This window comes from Cyrtonyx montezumae, unplaced genomic scaffold, assembly GCF_038088225.1.
Source record: "Cyrtonyx montezumae isolate F1298 unplaced genomic scaffold, pur_monq_1.0 scaffold_0, whole genome shotgun sequence".
Taxonomy (NCBI): domain Eukaryota; kingdom Metazoa; phylum Chordata; class Aves; order Galliformes; family Odontophoridae; genus Cyrtonyx; species Cyrtonyx montezumae.
The window spans coordinates 24,751,401-24,768,113 of NW_027071824.1; the positions used below are offsets into that span (position 1 = coordinate 24,751,401).

The window sequence follows — 16,713 nt, forward strand, 5'->3', positions numbered from 1 at the left end:
GATAGTGGACAGAACCAGGAAAAAATAAACAAATATTACATTTAATCTTGTGATTCAGCTTAAACTAGTATCTGAAATTCTGAGGAGGCTCACATGCCTTTCAGGGAGGCTTGTAGTATTTTTGTCACTATAATTTTAAAAGCAAGTAAAACAGGCATATTTCACTGATGCTGAAGCAGTATTCCAAATACTAAGGCATTCTTTATCTCTTCTCAGCCACCAGACAGCTACAGTTCAGTCCATGCTGAGTTAACGTGGCATTAAGTAAATGCAGCATTAGTAATAAATTGACAGACCTGGAAACTACTGGAAGGAGCCAGCTGACACCAGGGTACTATTAACATCAGTGAACTGCTTGCAAATCACAGGCATAATCTTGAGTTTGCCTAGTGACATCTAGTGGCAATATTAATAAGGCAACACACTCTGAGAAGAGAATGGTCTGATCCCTGACAAGTGTACCTCCTTCAGAATACTTTTATTTAAACGTATTTGCACATACTAAATTTATATTTCATGTCTATTGGAAGTGCTATTTTTCCAATATGTACTTGCAGGCTTAAGGTAAACAGTAATATTTGATATGTTACGAAATTCTGTGATGTCATAAAAGGGTAGTTCTCTATAGGCACAAAAACAGTAAAAAAGTGAAACATCAGATCAGCCTTAAAAATCTGTTGGTTCTCATGCTTCCCCTCCAGACTCAGTGGATTTCTACTTGAATCAGGTGAAAGATTCAGATTCCGCTGCGATGGGGACTACAAAAAACACAGCATGTAAACTCTGTTCTTACCATATCCTTTGCACTTATTTGGGACAGAAAAAGCTTAAAATGAATGAAAATATTGGCCAATACTGAAAATTCTAACCACTGAAGCCTGCATCATTAATCATAATATATGTTGTGAACTTGAAAGAAAACTGCAAACCTGAAGGCAAACTAATTCTGTGTCCATCTTTAAGTTTTAACCGGCTTCTTTTAAATTTGCCCTTCCTCTTCTTCACATTGGGTTTCTCTTGATTTAACTGGAATATCATGATGTTCAGTTCACGCTCCAACACATCAATCTCACGTTCTGCTAGCTGTTGCTCACGCCGCTTAAGCAGCTCTTCTTGAGATTTTTGCTGAAGAGCTGCTCTTGTCAGCTCCTCTTCTCGTGACCGAAGCTCCTAAAAATAAGATGGACACAAGTGAAACTGAGTAACAATCTAAAAGCAGTATTAAAGTATATGGAAAATATTCAGTAAGTTGTGTCTCCCTATCTGTTTTCACGATGCACTGTATATATTTAACATGCACATATGATCTGACAAGCAACCATTCTGTATAAGTTAAGATTTTGTATCTGGATGCAAACAAGCATTATACAGATTTCCTTTGAAGCATTTAACTTCAGATACTTAAGGTAAGGACTGGAAATGGGGACAACACATCAAACTAAAGATTATCAGCTTACAGCCTAGCACAAAATGTGCTCAAAGTACTTCACATCAGAGACTCTCCCATCCCACAAGGGCTGGCTCTTAGATAACTTCCATACACTAAACAAAAAGAAAGACCTGATGAAAATACAAATGCATTCATCTTAATTTTCCTAACCTTTCCTGTTTTTCAGCCATGTATTAGGTTTTTTTCTATCTGAAAAAGCAATCAGTATTATAATGAATGAGAATTAGTGTAATAGGATAAACTAAGTCATAAGACAAGACAGCTGTTTCTTAATTAAAATCCACCAGGTATCTGTGTAGCATCAAACAGCTAACCACTGAATTGCACCACATGGACTCTCAAGTTATCAAATTCATGCAATAATTCTTTTGCTTTTTAGATTTTTTTTTCTTTTCTCCTTTCTCAGAAGGAAAAGGATTAGTGAGAAAGTTCATTAAATTTTTAGGGTAAATAAATTCCCAAGGGTAAACAGCTATAATCATGCAATCATAAAATGATCCTAATCTTCAACTTAAAAAAAATCTGTTAAAATAAACCTGAAATTTAAAAAATGAGAGAAGGAGAAGCTATGATGTGATTGATACTATGTTTCTCACTAGATAACTTCTTCATTTTGATGGATGATTGTAAAAATTCTGTGCAAATTGAAATTCAGCTGAAATAGAAAATCACAATAGAAATAAAGCTATGCTAAGGGTTCTACATATTTAAGAACCCTTTTTTCCCCTAATTAAAACTCATTCATTCCGTCACCATACATTCTTCCTACAAATGAAGAGTATACTGCATATTTCTGTTCATTGGTACCCACCAACATCATATACTAGCACTATTCCTCATCTAATGTTCACCTTTTATTGGAAGACTACCAGCATAAAACAGATGTTCTACACTTTCTAATCCAATTTTCTTCCAAATAAGGTGGCTTCTGAACCGTATCAGTTTGATGTTCTCAAACAAGTGCAAAAAATCTCCCTCCGTTCCTGCCTAAAAGACTCCAGATTTCAGAAAGACAGGTTACCATACCACTAAATCAAATCAAGTTCAGTGAGAAGCAACTGCTCCTCAGAAAGATACTTGTTTTTCCTTTACATTTTACATACACATACTGCTTATCACTGGTTTCAAATTTAACTTAAACAACTGACACATTTTAGACAACTTGCTAATTTCAAACAAGCTTGTTTCAATAGAACATTAAATTTTTTTTCCCCTTCTAAATTCACTCTGTTTAACATATACAACTTGGCAAGAGGTAATTATGCCTCTTAGGTAGGGGAGCTGTTTTCATGCCAGCAAGTAAAGTTTTGGGTTTTAAATAACTTCTAACACTTTTTAACTTAGAGGTTACTGACAATTCTTGTTTCTCCCCCCCCCCTTCTGTCTTGTCAAAATCAAATAAATAAAAAAAAGAGTTGGAAGCAGAAGACATATGAATTCAAATTTAAGATAAAGGTACATCAAATTTTAAAATAGAAAAGCTGTTTATTACTACGAAGCTTTGAGAAATACTCTTGGATTATGCACTCTCATCCGCAAACCTAGGACATAAATCTCAGTAATTAGGAAAAAACTGAAGGTCTGTACTAAAAAGGTAGACAAACCAGAATATGAAAACGATTCCTCATCAAGAGTTTTAGTATTTACCCTTTTCCAAATAAACTAATTAAAGATAGAACTACTGCAATTAGTTATGAAATGTTTCTACACCACTCTCCAATTACAACACTCATTATAAGGAAGCTAGGAAAGAGTTCTATATTTAAGTTGCTCAAGAATGCTCATCACAAAAGATTACAATCTTTGCTTGAAGTGGGTGTCACCATCACTCATTTCCAACAAGCCCTTGAGGAAATTCCTCCAGCTACAGAAGTTCCTCTTTCACAGGGAATGAGACTCCACACAGGGTTGTTGTTGTTGTTCACTCTTCATTTTATTTAATTATTATATAAATGCTTCACAGACTTGACTCCCTAGTACCTTCCAGTAAAATTGATAATGTGCTAAATTAATTAAGCACAAACTTTTGAATAACTTGTCTAAGTCAAAGTTCATTCTTCAATGAGTTTACCTAATTAGGGCAGATGCCTTTGGAGGTGCACTTAAAATTTACTTCTCATATGCCAAATTATTTCATCCTCTCCTTCTCCTCTCCTTAATTAGGCTCACTTTTACTCCAACAATATAACTCTTCCCACAAAAATGCAAGCTAATGCTCAGCTTGATTTAGTCAGTAAGATTTTCTTCAATAGAAAATGTCATTCTAGACTAATGCCTCCAGAAAACAAAAACACGAATGGGAATGCCTGTCCTTGTTTCAGGTAATCCCATAGCAAAAAGGAGAAATGGCTGGTTGAACAGACGCTGGGGGGAGAAACAAAAGAGCTAGGCCCTACAGTGGGCTTTGGCAGCGGCTGGCAGCCTCAGAGCAAATGAAAATGAGTCTCTTCTCTTAATACAGGGATCATAATTCATCTGGAAAGGAAGAAATCTGACAGCTAGAGGGGCACACAGCCCAGCTCCAATAATCTGTAGGCAGGGAGTGTATGGATAACATGGGTAACACAGGCTCAATTCTATGACATGAAATGGAAGAGGGAAAACCAGAGGGCAGAAACAAAAGCAGATAGGAAATAGGAAAGTATTACTGAGGATACTACAAAATCATCAGCGACTGACACATCTGAATTATCTCATGCACTGATGTTACTACAGAAGACCTGTAAGACTGCCCTAGTTTCTAAACAAAACGGGGAAAAAAACTGACTGCCAGCTACTATAGCTTAAAAGCATAATTAAACTACAACATTTATATTAAATGAAGATATTAACAGAGTGATCTCCTAAAAGAAAATCTCTTCTTTACTCACAGCTACTAACATCTTAAATTTATGGAACTAAAAAACATAAAAAGTTGCAGTGGTTATAAATATGAAACAAACCAAGGTTTATTTATGTAATAAGTGATGCATTCAAATACTCAGAAAAGACTAACATGATAAAAGTCTACAAGCCACTTCTATTGATCTGCTATCCATTTTCTTTGGGGAATTAAGTGAAGATGTGTTGCCTTTTCAACTGAATGAGCTAATCACACTATAACCATCAACCGCTACAATAGTAACATTTTGCTTAAAGTACCTCTAATTACAGTTACAAAATTAAGAACTGCATTAATTTGCTTTTCTCCTATTTTCTGTGATCAAATCATCTGTAATTCAAGAAAACCAATAATAAATTTTTTTCTTAAGTTTGTTTCAAGTCAAAATGCTATCAGATAGTACTCATCAGAAACATATTAATGGAATTTAAGAACAGTACAGCCACCAACAAAAACAGGAAACTAAATTAACAACTTGTTTTAATGAGAATAAATCTTCTCCATGTAGTTTCTCCACTCGTCTCACCAGCTAAATCAGGTTACTAGTATTATTTCAATAAGCCATAACTCAAACATTCAAACCTGTCATATTACAACACACATACCCTTCTTTCACTGCCATGCAACTGGAAAACGAACTTACTTTTTCCTTGATCCTCAATTCATTGAATATCTGCTGAATTTCCAATTTCCAGTCATCTTGCATGGAATGGAAAGATTCTTGAGGCATTTCCGTCATAACTGCCCCCTCGATGGCAGTAAGCTGTTCAAGAATTATGGCAAACGATGGTCGGACATGAGGGTCCTGCTCCCAACATTCTAGAATTTATTAAAATCCCATCAGTGCTTAAGAGTAAACATAACTTTTTGAGGAATAAACTAGATTTCCAGTTACTTATTATTGTACTTTAAGTTATAATGCACTTTAACCTTCTTCTGCAAGGCTTCCCTTGATCTATTTCCATAAGTGATATCTACCTACCTGTATTCAAGACTGTTTTTAGAAAATAGATTTTTTTTACATCAATCTTTAGTTGAACTAGCAGTACTACATAGAAAATGTACTTATCAAAACATAAAGAGACTACACAATGAAATAGTCATTAGTGAGAAAGATTTATTTCTCTCTAGAGCATTTCAAAAACATTTTTGACATTCAGGAAAAAATAATGAGAAAATGCTATTTGCGGTTCTTCCATTTGGGAATTTTTCATATTTATCTTGTATTGACCCACATTTTAGGAAAATTAATGCAATTTGAATGTAAAAACACATCATTAAAAGGGAAACAAAATATAATCCGCCTCCACTGAAAAACTTAAGTGGCACATTGTAATACAGTGTGACTTGTTCAGAAGCATTCAATAGTCTGTAATACCAGATTGCTGCAAAAAAGAGCAAAAATAATTTTGTATGCAGTGCATTATCAAATAAGGTGTTTATTTTGAATTCTATGACTAAGGCAAAGATACATACCCCAAATCCTTAATTATTTAAATACATAGACAGAAAAGACATACATACCTTTCATTAGTTTTGCAAATGGTTCAGGACAGGTGGATGGAATAGGCAAAGTAAGCTTATTGACAGCAACTCCATAAGCCACAGCAAGGCCGTCAATGCCACGGTAAGGAACTTCTCCTGTAAGCAGTTCCCACAGCAACACTCCATAACTACAAAAAGTAATTTAAGTGGTTATTTTTCAGAATACTGACACCTTATTTACTCAAGAACAAACAAGTACGTGTTCAATCATGTATTGATATTCTTGAGGATTTCCCATGTTTAAGTGTCGACTCCACTTCAGTCATCTTGCATCTTTTCTCCAGTAGCAACTAACCACATTTAATGTGACTAAGACTTAGTTGCAATCCTATCTTAGTGTCACATGCTAGCTGAAAAAATATGGACACCAAGGACTTGAAATATAACCTGAATTCACTTTTCTATAAACACTAGTGTAATGTAAAACTCATTCAGAATAAGAAGTTTGAACCAGAGGAAAACGAGAAATTCTTTCTCCACCAAAATCAAACAGAAGAACAAAAAAAATCCCCACCACCTCAGCAGAGTATTCAGGCCATACCCCTTTCCAAACATTTCACAGTTTACCTATATGTACATGCCTTTTTTCTTTTCCTAATTAAAACAAACTAAAACCCAGCATATCTAATCCCTTGTTTGTTGTATAAAGGCCTGTTAACTCTTCCCTTCCTACAAATCTGACAACATTGAGAAGAGCTACACACAACTGATTTCCCTATACAAGGAAAGAAAAATAGCTGTCTTCTGTGAAAAGTGTTGGTGAGAAGAGATCTTTTCTTAGTACGAGGTATGGAAGTCAGCAATCACAGACATTCCTATTGCAGCAAAAGTAACCATAAGAATTTCTGCTATTTCTACTTTCCAGTCTAGATGAACAGCCAGGTATTGCTTTTACTGTCTTTGGGTTTGTATATCCTGTGTTTGCTTAAATGACCCAATCCCCTACAAAACACCGGGATAGCTGCTTTTATTTTAGTTCTCTTATTTCTATACAGCAGAGAAAGTTATAAATCTCAGTGATATTTGAGGAAGGAGGAATTTCTCTTTTTAGTACTTAAGCCTAAGGTGGACTTTGCAACTTTTTTTTTACTTCCCTTCCTGTCAGGGAACTCCTATCACAGAATCATTAAAAAATCATAGGCAAAGGGAAAAAATTAACCAGAGTATCATTCTTGCCCTTTCTCTACTGCAGGTTTTGAAGGATCAGTTCCCACTCCCCTACACGAAAAGAAATCCACATGGCACTAGTGAGAGAGGTAAGAGCTAGGTACTCTTTAATATCCAACATCCCTTCCATGTACCCCCACCTAGTACCTCTAAGTACAACCACAACTACACCAGATGTAACAAGCAGAAAAACATAGCCAGTGATTTTTTTTATTTATCACTGCCTTCTTCCTGAAAGTCATCCAGCATCGTGCAAGACTTTGTACCACTTGGATAAATAAAGGAACAAAACAATAAACTACACAATTTCAGCACAAAAGGGATATATTTCTTACATGTATCATAACTACTTAGGAAGCAATTTGAATTAAATAGTAGTGCTCTGTTTATCTAAGTTCCGTTTATCTAATAAGTTTGAGCTATTGTAAAAATCTCAGGAAATTAATGAATTCATAGGGCTCACAATTTATTAAAAGCTAAGTAGCATTGTTTATTCCTAAAAAAAAAAAAAAACAATTAAAAAGTCTTCGGATTCTTAATCATTTCCCACTTTTTTCAGTTTAATCCATATACCCGTTCACATGCTCAAAGTCTAAAGACCAATTTAATTTTAAAATAGTTGTACTTCTGACAATAATACAGCGTTCTCTGATCTATGAGTTTTATACACTGGAGTAGAATGTTTCCATCATAGGTTTCATTTGTGTATTTAGATAAAGCGTTAAAAATAATCTTACACTCTCCCAGCAAGCAAAAATTGTTTTTCACTCAAGGACTCTCCTGGTTCAGGCTATTCTATACTTATTTTAGCATGAATTCTAAAGTTAAGCAGAACTATAATAAACTTTAGTGAAATCATCTTTCATTAAAAACAAATAAAAACTTGTTTTGCATCATTAATTTTATTTACATTTACAGTTTTAGCCTTCAAAAGTAAGTAGTTTCCTGTAGTGCCAAAAAGGTGACTGTAGCACTTTAATAGACTGACACTGTAACAGCTTAAAACAAACAAACAAACCCTCTTTTAAGGAAAGTGGTCTTAAACCTTAAGTACCAAGAACCAGTATGGGCTGAGGTGGAATCCTACCGATGTTCTAGACCTACTATGTAAGAGTTTTTGGGAGGTGCTAGTCCATCATTATCCAGGACAATGACTACCTATTACTTAAGAACGGAAATTGCTACTTTGTGCATTAAACTTAGCTAGCCCACATACAGTCATCTCATGCATACAGAGGCTTTAAGAATTACCACTTGTAAAAGAGTAAGAAGTAAAACCCATTTCCTTTTACATACCGGAAAAAACAAAACAAAACAACTAACCAACCAAAACGAAACAACAAAAAAAACCCCAGGCAAACTAACGCCTTCAGTAGTTCTTTAAACATTTTGGCCACTAAAATTTATTCTCCTGCTGTTAGATGTGATTTAAGCTTTTCTTTCTATATCTAATTCCAGCAATAAATTGCTGTTTAATACATTTTAAAAGCTGATTAAAATGGAAGTTCTCAGTTTCTTTTACTCTACAGATCCATCTTCTAAAGCAGAAGTCACTGTATACTGCTTCATGAATCCCTTCTAAGAATATACAAGCATGCCAGGCAAAGGCTACTCAGCAATAGGTTCTTTACTTCATTGAAAGCTTGCACTTTCAGGCTTCTTACGTAAGACTGACCTATCAAGTCTGAAATACGCAAAAAATGATGGAAAGATAGGGGTGAAAAAGTAGAGTTCTTCTTTGTTGTAATTTTTGTATATAATCCATATTCCCCAAAAGTTAGTTACAGTTTGGGTTTGTGAAGCAAAAAGATACAAGTTCAGGGCCTGGAAAGAACACACTGCTACCTAGGATGGCATGTGAAAAAATACTGCCTGCAAGAGAGCATGAAAACTCTGCCATAACAAACTTCGGCACTGGCTGATTCTGGAATGCTGCTTGCAAGTGCAGTCGTATTTGAGCAGCCTCAAACTGCTCAGGATTTTATTTGTTTTTAATAAGTGGTCTAGAGACATCTTGTGGAAACTCAGTACGTGCAACTTCAGTTTAAAATGTTCCTTAAATATATTCTTGTCTTAGTGAGACTCATACTTACGTTTGCAACCTGAATGTTTTTAAAATAAAAAACACTCCAATAACCAGAGTATTACTAGATATGAAGTATTATTTGTTTTTCCTTTAAAGGAATAAAGATAAGCAACAGAACAGATTGAGGTGCAGTAAGCAGAAGGTCTTTAGAAGCCAAGAAGGACTAAACTATACTGTAAAACAGCCTTTCTACTTAAAAACCTCTCCTGTTAGAAGTCCATCATTGAACTAAATACTTACATTTTTACAAAAGAGGCGTGCAGGAGAGAAGGCGAAGAAGAGAAATACTGTAGGTTCCAAAAATGTAAACTAATGTTGCAGCAGAATATAAAATAATTGCACCAAAGCATACCCCCTCAGATACCTAAAATCACAGCAACAAGACTGGACAGGACCTGTAATTAAGCATGGAATACAGCTGATTAGGGAAAATGCCTACACCCAAACTCCACCCCGCGAAAGAAAAAGGAAAAAAAAAGAATGGAAAAAGAATGAAGCCAATGATGTTTCTCGACTGGTCATCAACTCAGACTGATGTAAAAAGCATGCTGAAAATCAGTTCCAGACAAATGGGTGTCACAAAACAGTAGTGCATATACAGAACCATCCTGAGAACACTGAAAGTGTTACTTCATGCTGTAGAATATCGAGCATCTACACAAAATCAGACCACATTTAAGAGCTATACAATACAGAGCATGCATAAAAGGCATGAAACAAAATACTGAAGTCCTCCCCTCCTTACCCAAACAGCTTCCTTAGATCATTCATAGAGAAAACACTTTAAAAAGAAAGGAAATGGAGACTTTTCAGAGTGAAGCACTGCAGCTTTTAAAGGCTATTGTGAGACTATTCCCCTAAATTACCTTACTGTGATACATGTATCCCATACTACACCACTCAAAAACAGCATCGGTACTGAGAACCACATTATTTATCTGATCCATCATAATGCTTGTGAGAAATTCACAAACTTCACACAGGGAGGTACCCGCTTTCCAAATTAGAAAACACCTTAAAATGATTGAGAACACACTCACTCACTACAGTTACTAGAAAATCTCTATGAACATAAAAAAAATCAGCTGTTTACTTTTACACATGATCACATTTTAGATTCCTAGAAAGCAGTACAAACTTCAGTTAACATCCGGTAAACTTCTGGTTTGCTGCATATTTTTTATTTAACAGGCAGGCAAGGGGATAGCTGGTCCCATTTCTTTATGGGAAATGAGACTTTTCAGACACCTGATTTGGAGTAAACACCATTAACTGATCAATCTCATGGTAGCATATAGAGTTTTATACTCTTAATACTCTAGATAAACTACTTAAGAGAAACCCTTAAAAATCTGTTGCTTAATAAGATTTCTTTATTTTCAAAAATGTGTTTGTTATTTTCCCTCTTTTTCTTTCAAATTTGTAAGTCATGAGTAACTAAAGGTAGATAAACAGTAGAAGGAGATGCTGAAAAATTAATATTTTTCTTAGAACATCTATACTTGCCATACAATGAGATAGCTTTTTTTAATAAAAAATTCAAAAAAAATTCACTCAAAAATCTCAGCTTAGTTGTACTGAATACAGTCTTCTATAGATTAACTTCTTACCTCCAAATATCACTTCCTTTAGAAAACAGGGAGGACTTGATAACTTCTGGGGCCATCCACGCGTACGTCCCTGCTGCACTCATTTTGGTTGTTCTGTGCCATTCTCTAGCCAGACCAAAGTCTGTAATCTTCAAAGTTTTATTGCAAATGTCATCACGTTCCATCTTCTCAAGCAACAAAACTGCAAAAGATTGAGTTGGTAAATTAATTCAGTGGGAATCAAAACAAAACCTGAATTCCTGTTATTAATTTCATACACAGTTTTGATTTCTGAAAATAACTGTACAATCTAATCCTTGTGAAAATACTATTAACTTTATTCTGAAATGAAAATGAACAAGTTTACTGATAATTCCAAGCACTTCTACGTAAAAAAGGGAGAAACACCTGCACTATCACAACTTCCCTGCAACTATGTGAGTAGATATTAAGCAAACACAAGAATTCACCAAGAAGAAATGTAAAAAAGCGTGCAAGTTTAAGAGAGCAGAGTACTAACATCCTGCAGATGATGACAGGCTGTGAAAATGGGATTCCCTTTGGAACAAGATTCTGAAGTAGTAAGAGTAACAGCAGTAGTAGAACTAAAATGGTAAGAACTTCATACAAGACCTAGAAAACAGAATAAGAAACATTATCTCACTGTGTAAAATCCATCCCTCATACTACACTCAATCCTGGGTTCATCATCTCAAAATGCATAAATAAAACTCAAAGAAGTAAAGCGCAGGACACAGGCAGGCTGCTACCAGCAGCCTGCTCTCAGCGCCAAGAGTGGTTAATAGGTTCAGGCTTTTCAGCAGGAAAAGAAGCAGGTTACTGACAATATATCAGAATAAATCTCCATACATTTATGCTCAAAATAAGGGTATAGGTTCAAGAAATCCCCAGGCCACAAATCACTTGAGGTGTGGAGAGGACACCAGGGATGTCAGTTTGGCTTGGAAACGCACAACTGGCAGCAGGCCACTGGAGCTGGATGAAACCCATGTGGCGTTATACCCACTGTAACTTCACACCTGTTAAAGAGCAAATCATCTTTTGCCCTTCCATCCCACAGTGTGTATTCGCTGTCTGACATTCTCTTAACGTAACACTAGCAGCAAACTTGTAATACAGCTGCATAAAAGAGTGTTAAAAGGAATGAATAGGCTTACTGTGTTCAGGGAGAGCTGAGCAAAGACAACAGGTGCAAAAGAATCATTAAGGGATTGCAATCTTAATTCCATATTCAGCACCCATGTCACTGTCAGCAGCAGTGACTGTTAGTGTTACTGTTGCATTGCAATGATCTCCTGGAACAAAGCTCAAAGGATGAATTACAAATAAGAATCATTAATGCATGTGTTTTCCAAGCATGTGCACTGTGCACTTCAAGGCAAAGCACTAGGACAAAGCAGATGAAGAAGGATCATGCCTCATAGATGAAAAACTGTGCTTGCATTTGCAAGAAGTCATTTTCAGTGGTACAGATTAATTGCAAGTATTTCAAAAATGATGTCAACTCCAGATTAGAAAAGGCAGAGCTCACATTCCATTTTCAGTAAGAGTCTTAACACTGAGGAGAAGAAACAAAGGCCAAAATGGTGTAGACAAACTACAAGCTCCAAGTCAGCACCACCAGAACAAGTTAAATTCATGCAAGAGTTTTTATAACTGTTATACTTGAATGAAAGACCTATTGTTTGCTCTTCCATTTGAAACATGTTCAGCAGAATTCCTGACATTCCTTGTCAGTCAATGTGACCGAAACCAAAAACAGTCAGTCTTGCAAAAGGTAATAACAGGCAGGCGGCCAGGTTTCATCCTACGGAGGGACCACGTTCCTCCGCAATCCACATTTCCGCTTCCGGCCGCGGTCCAGAGAGCAGCTGGAGCACGCACAGCACAGGGTAACACTGCTCAGCATGGGCAGATGGTGCCAGGCAGTGCCTCCCAGCTCTTGCTGTTCTGCCCCTTGCAGCTTCCTGTCTGAAAGCAGTCATTTCTGCAACCTTCTGCTCTCCCTGCTCACTCAGCCCCTGCATGTTTCTCACCAAAACCCATCGAGCGATCTTTTCAGGCTCCGATCCACCTCCAGCATTCAGGTTGGTGAGAGCCAGTTCAGCAATTCCTGGTTTATTTTAACATTTTTCAGACTTTACGCTCTCCACAAAGAGCAAAGTTCATACTTATATAAGCAAAACTGACTGTTTCTGAATGATTCAAAATCTATTAGCAGGAGACTAAGTCTCACGTGATAAGAATGTTTTGCGTCAGTCAAACCAACATAAAACCTTATCTTAGCCTGCTATTCAAACACTGCATGTCCCATGGCCAGGAATCAACATTTGACTGCATATTTTGAGGCCACAAATGTTTCCTATTATTTACATCATTTTCAACTCAACTCTGAAGTTCAAACAACTCACAGTGTGTCTGGAATCTCCCTATTCTCACCTCCCAGGGAGAAGGAGGAAGTCAGTTTATTAACATCATAGCACCAGAGGTTTGGGTACCACACACAGGGTGCTGCCTGAATACAAGACACAGCATGTCCCCAGAATTCTTTATAACTAGGGAAGAAAGAGAGTTGTCATTGCACACTATTTTCAATAATTTCTTGAGATGTAAATGAAAGAAGAAAAAGTATAAATGCTATGGGGTGAAGTAGTATTGAAACTGGTAGCTATGATATCTTGCACGTCCTAAAAATTTAACTATTTTTGATAGTGCAGCAAACATACAGGAGTATTCTAACAGCATCAATAAGAAATTTCTATTTAACCATACAGACAAAAAGAGCTTTTACTCTTTAAGTACCTGACGTCACTAAAGAGAAACTGGAAATCTGAGTATTGCTTCTATACATTACTGACAGAAGAAGCTCAGAGTAATGAAATAATTTAGGTTTCTCCTGATAGACAGTTCCCTAGAATGGGCTAAGAACTTTTTAGGAAGTTTCATCGTATGGACAGAATAAAAATGATCAAAGAAGTATGTACAAGAGTTATACACATGAAGATCTTACAAGTTATCAGGACATAAACACCATTACTGTGCTTATTAGGAAGCAGGTTTGCTCCACATACCTACAAGCAACCAGAGAAAGAACACAAGGTGCATTTCAAGAACTGACAGCAGAGCCCACTCTGAAGAAGACTGGATCATCATACTAGGAACACATGCAAAGTTGGAAGGGAACGACAGCAAAATCTAGAGCTATAAAGCAGAGATGAAGGAAGAAGAAAGGTCTAGCTGTTCTGTCTAGCAAAAGGAGAACCAAAACAGCAGCTGCACACAGTTGCAGAAGTAGCTCATGCAATTCTAAAAGGTGCTAAAAAAAGATTTTTCTCAGTAGAAATGGAGAAGTATCTTTAGAACTGTACAAGGCATAAGACTTCACATGAAATACTGGATGACTGGAATGGTCCACACATGTCCAATAACAGGAACTTAAACTGGAGCAGGCACAGAAAACAGAATAATGAGGAGCCAGTCACTTTTCTTATTTAGATAAGTAAGAAGAGCTCGTCCTTTTCGCTAGGCTAAACAACTGAGAGCAGAAATCAGTCATATCTATGAACATGATGCAGCTCTAAAGCACTGGTGCTCCCACCAATACAATACACTCCCAGGTACCCTGCCCAAACCATTTTACTTGCGCTCATGACTCAGTTTGAGATCTGGTGTTGAAGGGGTGGGAAGAGCTTCATATCATATTGCAAGATAACACTTCTACTCTCCCACCTCCCTCTGCTGTCCCCCCTCACCCCTCCACATACACCGCGTACAGGCACAGCTTACTCCTCACAAAAATCACAAAACACAACATATTCTCCTGTCAAAATTACTGATTCCTTAAATATCAATGCCATTAGTCTGTTCTGCTTGCTTTGTGTTATCAGTTACAACTGGATTTTTTTTTCTACAGACCTTACTGCACCCTGCGAACATTTTATTGTGTAGCACCATGCAGATAAAAGGTTCTGCCCACTTTAACACTCAGACTGCAATAAATAAAAAACCTGTGGGCTAGCTAGCCCATTCTTTCCAATTCTGCATTTCTCTAGTTAAACTCAAACTGGCAACATCCCTGCTGAACCTCTTTTGTTCCCATACACCTGTTATCCATCAGGAAAACCACAGAAGTTAAGTTTGAAAAGAAGTAAAAGTCCCATTAATATCCCACCCATGTGCTCCCACTCTCCTTTTCCTGTGCCATTTCTCTTTCCTACCTCTCTCCAACACTCTGCTTCATCTCCAAACTTTTGTACCCAGCAATAAAACTTGCTTTGAGCTAACGAGAGTAAGCAACAACTTCCACAGCCATGGTTAAAGGAGATGCATAAGCCACAGGCCAGGCTTGGCCACATTTGGACAGGAGCTACTTCCTCTGATCTGTTCTTTTTTGCATGCTTAGGTTGAAAATATATTGGAACAAAAAAGAATAAAAAGTGAAGCGAGAGGCAGGACAAAGATGGCTGCCTTCCAAGAAACAGAGAACTGAAGGTTAGGCATAGAGTTCTGCTACCCGTTAAAAAAGGGGCAAGGAAGAGAGGAACTGATTGAGTACAGAAATGCAGAAGGAATCCAATTCTTTTTCTTGAAGACACAGAATATTACTGTCATGAGATACAGCCAGGAAGTAAGTGGTCAAGAAATAATGGGGAAGAACATATTTAGACAAGTCAAATTCCTGGGGTGGATGCAAACTCAGACAGGTCCAGGACTACACCCTCAGTGCAAGCTTCAGTACTAAGCTGAATCCCCAAAGAGGAATTGAAACCACTTGTTTCAACTGCAAGCATTTTGTTTAATGCACAGTTTTACACAAAGCACTCACCTTCTTGTCTTGGTCCCTTTTCTTTTCATGCTTTAAAATACATGTAGTTTTAGAAGCAGTATTTATAGCAAGCATGATGGAATTCTGGACAGACCTCTTAGTTGGCAGCACAGCCAGGAAACTTCCACCTGGTACTCAGATCTTCAATGCTATTCTTCTAATTTTATTTCCTATAGCCTCAGTTTTCTTTTTGTTATGAAAAAAATGCAGATCATTATACTTCTCCAACATCATTAACTATCTGAAAGTCAACACTTGACTTAATGTATCATTTGACAGGAAATCCAAATCTTGAAATCCAAAGACTTCATGCAATTAAATCCATTTTATTTCATAATGCATTCCAACACTTTCAGGAGACCATTATCAGTGAAACAACTGGTTTAAGCGGCTACACAAGGTTTTCTTAGAAAAGCCAAGTCAAAGGATCAAATAATTACATAGGGAGTTTAGGTGTACTTCAAATGCCTGTATTTACAGAAGTTTACCTGAAACACTGAAGTCACCTGGATCCCTCCTCTCTTCTTTACACTTTACAGTTTCTACTGTACCTTCCATATAGCATGCTTTGTTGCTAGTAAAAATGAAGAGTTACACAAACTTTCTTGAGTCAGCAGTTACTAGCTACCTTTATCTACAGTTCTCTAAGCAGTTGACTGCTGTATTTTTCAGTAAGAAAAGGTATTTAATCATACAACTATTTAAATTAATGCGATTACAGGTTCAATACCTAAGTGCCACTCCATTTACCACCGATGAAGTCTTTCTGAAGAGCATACCAGAAAGAACCTTCTACTATACAGCCCTACTTGCCAAGAAAAGACTGCCCTCACAATGCTGCTACTGTGTCCCGCTACAGCTCCCACATCGGTTCCCTCTCCACTTGTTTGCAAGTGAATCTGGTTTCTGATAATTCACATGCAACAATACCACGAGGGATACCTTGTATCTCTACCTAAGAATTCACAGGGGTTAAAAAAAAAAACAAAACTTTCTTAAGCACATCACATACTCAACTAACGAAACACAGTACCTTGTCAACATTAAGAGAACTATCTCCATTACTTGGAGTTATTACTTTTCAAATGCAATTAGAAATTTAAACTTCAACACTTTTACAGAAATCACATCACACAGAATGCTCTGCTA

General features: G+C 36.7%; 1 protein-coding gene across 3 annotated transcripts in view; it reads right to left on the minus strand.

Annotated features, from left to right (window-relative positions):
- Window positions 1-16,713, minus strand: part of MAP3K21 (mitogen-activated protein kinase kinase kinase 21) — a 120,053-nt gene that overhangs the window by 90,318 nt on the left and 13,022 nt on the right. For all 3 annotated transcript variants that reach the window (XR_010621852.1, XM_065730234.1, XM_065730220.1), the window contains exons 2-5: window positions 10,740-10,920; window positions 5,856-6,004; window positions 4,975-5,150; window positions 930-1,170 (exon numbers count right to left, since the gene is read on the minus strand). Coding sequence is in view for 2 of the 3 variants with exons in the window: in XM_065730234.1 (XP_065586306.1) it covers window positions 930-1,170; window positions 4,975-5,150; window positions 5,856-6,004; window positions 10,740-10,920 (747 nt within the window). In the remaining variant the exon portion in view is untranslated. The remainder of the gene's footprint in view (window positions 1-929; window positions 1,171-4,974; window positions 5,151-5,855; window positions 6,005-10,739; window positions 10,921-16,713) is intronic.